This window comes from Zalophus californianus, chromosome 7 (assembly GCF_009762305.2).
Source record: "Zalophus californianus isolate mZalCal1 chromosome 7, mZalCal1.pri.v2, whole genome shotgun sequence".
NCBI classification, from domain to species: domain Eukaryota; kingdom Metazoa; phylum Chordata; class Mammalia; order Carnivora; family Otariidae; genus Zalophus; species Zalophus californianus.
Genome location: NC_045601.1, coordinates 81,484,575 through 81,490,574, shown reverse-complemented (window position 1 = coordinate 81,490,574; position 6,000 = coordinate 81,484,575). Strand labels below are relative to the sequence as shown.

General features: G+C 42.8%; 1 protein-coding gene across 6 annotated transcripts in view; it reads left to right on the top strand.

Moving 5' to 3' along the window:
- Positions 1-2,405: 2,405 nt before the first annotated feature.
- The window catches only part of SENP6 (SUMO specific peptidase 6), a 110,120-nt gene continuing 106,525 nt past the window's right edge, over positions 2,406-6,000 (top strand). For 4 of the 6 annotated variants that reach the window (XM_027601205.1, XM_027601209.1, XM_027601204.1 and 1 more), the window contains exon 1: positions 2,429-2,559. In XM_027601205.1, the coding sequence (XP_027457006.1) occupies positions 2,508-2,559 (52 nt within the window). In that variant the 5' untranslated portion in view covers positions 2,429-2,507. Of the gene's footprint in view, positions 2,560-6,000 lie in introns of all 6 variants that reach the window. The other 2 variants (XM_027601206.1, XM_027601207.1) reach the window with 2 other exon arrangements.

The following is a 6,000-nucleotide window of genomic DNA, read 5'->3' as shown; positions in this document are numbered from 1 at the left end:
CACACACACAAAATACAACAATGGACTTTGTCTTAAAGATCCTAAATCAGATTGGTTAAAAGACATCTTTTATAAGACTCCACTTTGTTTCCCATTCCATATGTATATTAGTTTTCTATGGCTGCTGTAATAAAGTAGCACTAACTTAGCAACTTAACAAAAATGTATTATCTTACAGTTCTACAAGGTCAGAGGTCCAACATGTTGTCTCCATAAGCTAAAGTCAAGGTGCTCACTTTGCTTTCTGGAAGCTCTAAGGGAGAATCAGTTTCCTTGCCTTTTCTTTTCTGGAAGCTGGCTTCCAGAGGCCACCCACAGTTCTTGACTTCTGGTACCTTTCCCATTTTCAAAGCCACTATTTTTAATTAGAGATTAAATTTTTTTTTAATTTAATTTGTTTTTTAAAAAAGTTTTTTTAATTTTTTAAATCAGAGATTTTATTTAAATCAGAGTATTTTTAAATCAGAGATTATTTTTTAAAACTGCATTTTGGAGTCTGTACAAATGAGACCAGTCACCCACATCTGCCTATTATCTACACGCCTCAGTATTATACTGTCACTGGCACAGACTCTATGTCATAAAGCATCACAACTAGATCATTCAGTATACTCAAACAACAAAAATAACAGAGTATAATAAATTATATTCATTATATTACTTTTACTAAATCAGGAAAGATTATTCATTTTAGAATAAGATTTTAAAGAAGTTTTATTTATTTATTTTTAAAGATTTTATTTATTTAAGAGAGAGAGCATGAGAGGAGGGAGTGTCAGAGGGAGAAGCAGACTCCCTACTGAGCAGGGAGCCCGATGTGGTACTCGATCCTGGGACTCGAACCCAGGACTCCAGGATCATGACCTGAGCTGAAGGCAGTCGCTTAACGAACTGAGCCACCCAGGCACCCTTTAAAGAAGTTTTAAAGGAAAAGGTTTTCTGCTTATGCCTTGGCTAACGGGACAATTAAACTAGAACAGTTCATTCCTCAAGATTGCACAGAATCAGTTTTTTGCATCGTTTTAACAGCTGTTGAATTTTCACTGACACATAGAGATTTTCGTTTTTTAAAAGAGGGATAGTGAGGGACTTAAGAAAAATGTTTGCTTAGAGGACTACACACTTAAAGGAATTGAGTTTTGGTGGTGGAACTATGCATAACTTCTGTCCTTTTCTGTATACCGGCTTTTCATTAAAGAATGTCGTATTTTTTATAATTTAAAAAAGCCAAAGGAAAGGGAAGAGCAAACGTGATATAATAACCTGCCATTCATTATAAGGCCTGACTTGTAAGGCAGGGAATGGTTTTTGAAGTCTTAGGCACATATGACAGCATTTTTTTTTTACATTGTCATCCGAAGTATACTGTAGAATCTTGATAAATTATTTTGAAAACTTTTTAAAAAATGAATGAGGACCACAAATCATTTTCTTAAACATGTGATTACACTACTTCACTGTAGCTTCCCTCATCAGTTGGCTATGGTTTAAGTTGTAAGGCCTGGTCAAAGAAAGGAACTTTTAACGTTTTTTAGGCAATTGTGGTGCCGCAAAAACCAGACTCATGACCGGCCTGGCTTAGAAGCGCTCACACACCAAGTCTGCCATGGGGCCCTCGGCGGTCGAGATTTTGGGCGAAACGTGTCCAGGCCGAGTCCGCGCGGCGCGGGGCCGGCCCTACCGGGAGCCACGGCGGCGGGAGCCGCAGGCCGGTGTTCGGTGCGGCGCTGCAGACCGCTCTGCTCGCGAGCGGAGCCCGGGCTCCGGAGGGGGGGCGGCGGCGTCGGGGTGGGGGCGGGAGCCGGGCGGCAGCTCCAGCGCCCGTGGGGGAGGAGCGGTAGCGGCGGCGGCGGCGGCGGCGGCTGGAGCTGCTGTGGCGACGGACGCGAGGCGGTGGCAGAGGAGACCCACCCCTGTCCACATGGACAGTCGCAGAGGCCTCCGCTGATGCATACACGCCTGGGCGGGGTGGGCGGACAGCCGTAGCGGCGGCGGCGGCGGCGGCTGCAGAGGGAGCGAAGGGCCTGGGGGCGCCTGACGGTCGCGAAGACCTCGCCGCCCCGGCGCGGCGGCTGCGGCCATTTTACGGCCCGGGACGAAGGGAGGTGTGTTTGTGTGCTCGCCTTCAGCCTCTCTTCCTGGGGCCCGCGGCTGGGGAGAGCTTCTCAGGCGGCCTGGGTAGGCGGTGGATGGGGAGTCGTGGGCCGAGAGGAACCGGGCCCGGGAAGCGCCGTCGCCGTCGTCGCCGCTCGCGTTCCCCCGGAGGGGCCTGAGGAGAAGCCCAGGCCGCGGGCCTCGCCACCCGCCAGCCCGCGGATAGGCCCGGGAGCGCCTAGCCTGCTTTTGTGTAGGCCCATCTGGACGTAGGAGCGCCGCCCCCCTGACGGCCGAGTTCTAGGCCCGCAACCCTGCGGCGGCTACCCTCCTGCGGCGCGGCCCCTCATCCCGGCGAGCGCGGCGGTGGTGTGGGCCATGGATTAAGAAGGAGGCGGCGTGGGAGGAGGAAGATGGCGGCTGGCAAGAGCGGCGGCAGCGCTGGGGAGATTACTTTTCTGGAAGGTACATCTATTTCTGCCCTTGCAGGGGGTGGGGTGGGGAAAAATCAGGAAATTGTGCCCCCCCCGGTCTCCGGATATTCATTTATTCGCATTGGGTGGGTTTGGGGGGGTGGGGGTGGCAGAGGCACTGGGGGGCGGGGGCTGCTGGGGCGATGGCGGGGAGGGAATGTGTTGCGAGCGCGCTGGGTTCGAGTCCGCCGGTGCCGGGGGCTTGGCCTGGGCAGACATAGCCGAGAGGGCGCGGGTGGATCCAGATGCAAGCTGCAGTTGGTGGGTGTCCTTTGAGAGTGCACGGGTTAAGTCTTTGACATTTTAAAATATTTTGGTGGTGGCCTAAGGATGAGAGCAGATTGCATTCAGATTTTGTTTGGTGTTCATGGAAAGTTTCAGATTGCCAAAGTCGGGTGAAATTGGGGGGCAGTCTAAGTAGGGAGGGGAGAAGTAGTTTTACTTGGGTATGTTTTAACCATCTGAGCCACCCAGGCGCCCCTACTTGGGTATGTTTTATATACGCCCTCTGCTCTTTCTGTTTCGCAGAGCTTCAGGCTTCCTTTTGCAGCCAGTTTTCAGATTAAGTCTGGCCATGTCTGATGGTCTTACGAAATGTGTTTTGCTAAAGATATTTTATAAAATAATTTATCTGAAAGTAGAGAAAGAGATTCACAGTGTCAATTTGGGGACGGTCACCAAAGCTAATAGACAAAGTTTGGTTGGTTCCATTTTTATTCACTTCTGAGGGAAAGTTAAACATTTGCTGTAGGTGGACTAAGTAACTCTTAAGAAAAGCTGTTATTGTTGGGAATGGTGGTAATGGGTAACAATATTGGTTCTTTGCCCACATAAATAAGGATCCTCCAAATACGGGTAAATTCGTTGTGGTTGTGGCCCAGGAACTTGACTGTTAACATTGCTTAATTTGACTACGGGTTCAGTGTTTACACTAAATTAAATATAAATTGAGTTTATAAATATGTTTAGAAAAATTAGTGTACTGTGCAGTGATTGTTAAAAAGTATTAACCACTCTGGATAATTTCACAGAGATGATTTTCATATACAGTATAAGCAATACTTTTTAAAAATAATTAGAAACATTTCTGGATTAAGAAAGTGTATCTTAACTGTAGTACAGGTATTCTATAAGAGGGTGTCGAGGAATAGGTATTGCTTTGCTTACGGTTTTATTAACAGCACCTGGAGCAGTGCCTGGACCACAGTAGGTCCTCAGTATTACTCTAATGAACGAATTGGGCATAACATAAGTGGATAGGGAAATAAAGCTCAATTTTCTTAATTCTTCCTTGAGTATAGTAAAGCAAAAAAAAAAGAAAAAACAATCTTAAAGGTGATGAGAGATTTATATGCGATTCCTAGTAAGAAGATGTGGAAAGCTTCTAAGTTTTTCTGGGTTCATTTCATATTACCCCCGTTCTACCTCCATTCTTGTTTGGCCAGAATAGATAACCTATCAGAGACTGAGAGTGGTGCAGCTTGTGGTACAGGTGGTGCTGTGCTGTTATTTTTTGTTTTGATATTGGAACCTCCAAAGATGGCTTGCTGATGCTTACTTAGTACATTCAGTATGCAGGTGATTGTATTTTTGTACTGCAGTAAGTTTTGGACTTCTAAGGCTTCTGATTCAATTTAAATTCTGACTAGATGAACATAGGGAGGATGGAAAGAGCATAAATAAAGCCAACAAATACAGGGCTGATTGTGAATTTCAAACTGTTGCTTTTAGTTGAATCAAACTTAAGGGTCTAGCAATGTACAGTTATAATAAATTTGAGTTTCACCATGTGTCCTTTAGCATTCTCATAAAGAAAGCAAATGTAACTTGTTAGAATATGAACATAAGAGAAAGTAAGGGTTTCAGTTTCTCATATCTGATTTTTATATATTGTACTGAATCTTTCTAAATAAATTGAATGATGCTAGTATTTTTTGTGTTTAATTCTTTACACTTTTAATAATAAAATAAAATACTCCACTGTAACTTGCCATACGTCTTATACTACCATATTTGTGTTTTCAAAATATTTCCCCATAGGCCTTAGGATTTAATATTTAAACATCAATAGAGTATACTTTCCTTACTCTCTGGTAGACTTACTGAAAAACTGAAGTAGGTTTTCATTTACTTATCAGGCATTTATAGGCTGATTCTGTGCTAGGCACTGTACAAACACATGGTATTCCCTTATACTGTTTTATTTTTCATAATAGCACTTATCACTTGATAAATTCGTTTTTCAATCCTACTAAAATATAAACTCCATGAAAAGAGTGGCTTTATTTTTTCACCATCATATTTCTTAAACTTGGAACAATTTGTTGTTAATGAAATAAGATGATAGCTGTATGATAAAAGACTGGAAGAAATACACAGAGCAATAAAGGAGTGGAAAAGCCATTTTACATGGTATTAAAATCAGGAAAAGGCTCTTCTGAGGAGGTGATACCTTAGTTAAGGTAAAACCTTAACTCTGAGATACTTTGGAGTATGGCAGAGAGGATGATGCCTGTAAAGTTTCGAGATGATACATGGTTCCATTTGTGAAACAAAAAGGAGGTCATTATGGCTGAAATGTAGCAAGCAAAGGAAGAGAGTGATGATAAGAAAGAGAGGCAGCAGATCTATCATGCAAGGTGAATTTTTATTTTATTCTAAGAAGTGGGAAGTCATTTAAGAATTTGGGGCCAAGGGGTGTCATGATACGATTTATCTTTTTAAAAATCACTTTGTTCTGTGTACAATGAATTAGAGAAGAGGAATAGTAAAAGCAGGGACATGAGTTAGAATATTGGAGTACTCTAAAACAGAGGGGTTAGAATAGATAAGTAGATAAAAAGTACGAGGAGGTAAAAACTTTTCAGTCATAAAATAATCACGGAGGTGAAAAGTACAGCATAGTCAGTAGTTAATATAGTCAGTAATACTGTAATAATTTTATATGGTAACAGATGGTGACTACACTTATAGTAGTGAACATTGAGTGGTTTACAGAATTGTTAAATCAGTGTGTTGTACACCTGAAACTAATATAACATTGTATGTTAACTATACTTCAGTAAAACCATCAGAGGGGCTTGGATTAGATTGGTAGCAGTGGAGACTGGGGAAGAGTGGATAGACTGAAGATATGTTTGGATGTAGAGCTTACAGGACTTCTTCATGGATTGTATTTTGAGGATCAGAGTATGGGCGTAATCATAGATGGCTCCTAGAGTTTTGGTTGAAGGTGTTGGGGGGGGTAATTCCATTTACTGAAATGGAGTAGACTGGTAGAGGAATGAGTTTATAGCTGTGCTTTGGTCAAATTAAGTTTGAGATGCCTGTTTGTCATCCATGTTCTAAATTATGTTTTATTATAACTAAGTAAAATGTTAATTCTATTTCCTTTTCTAATTTCATTAGGGAAAAGCAGACCTACTGGCTACTA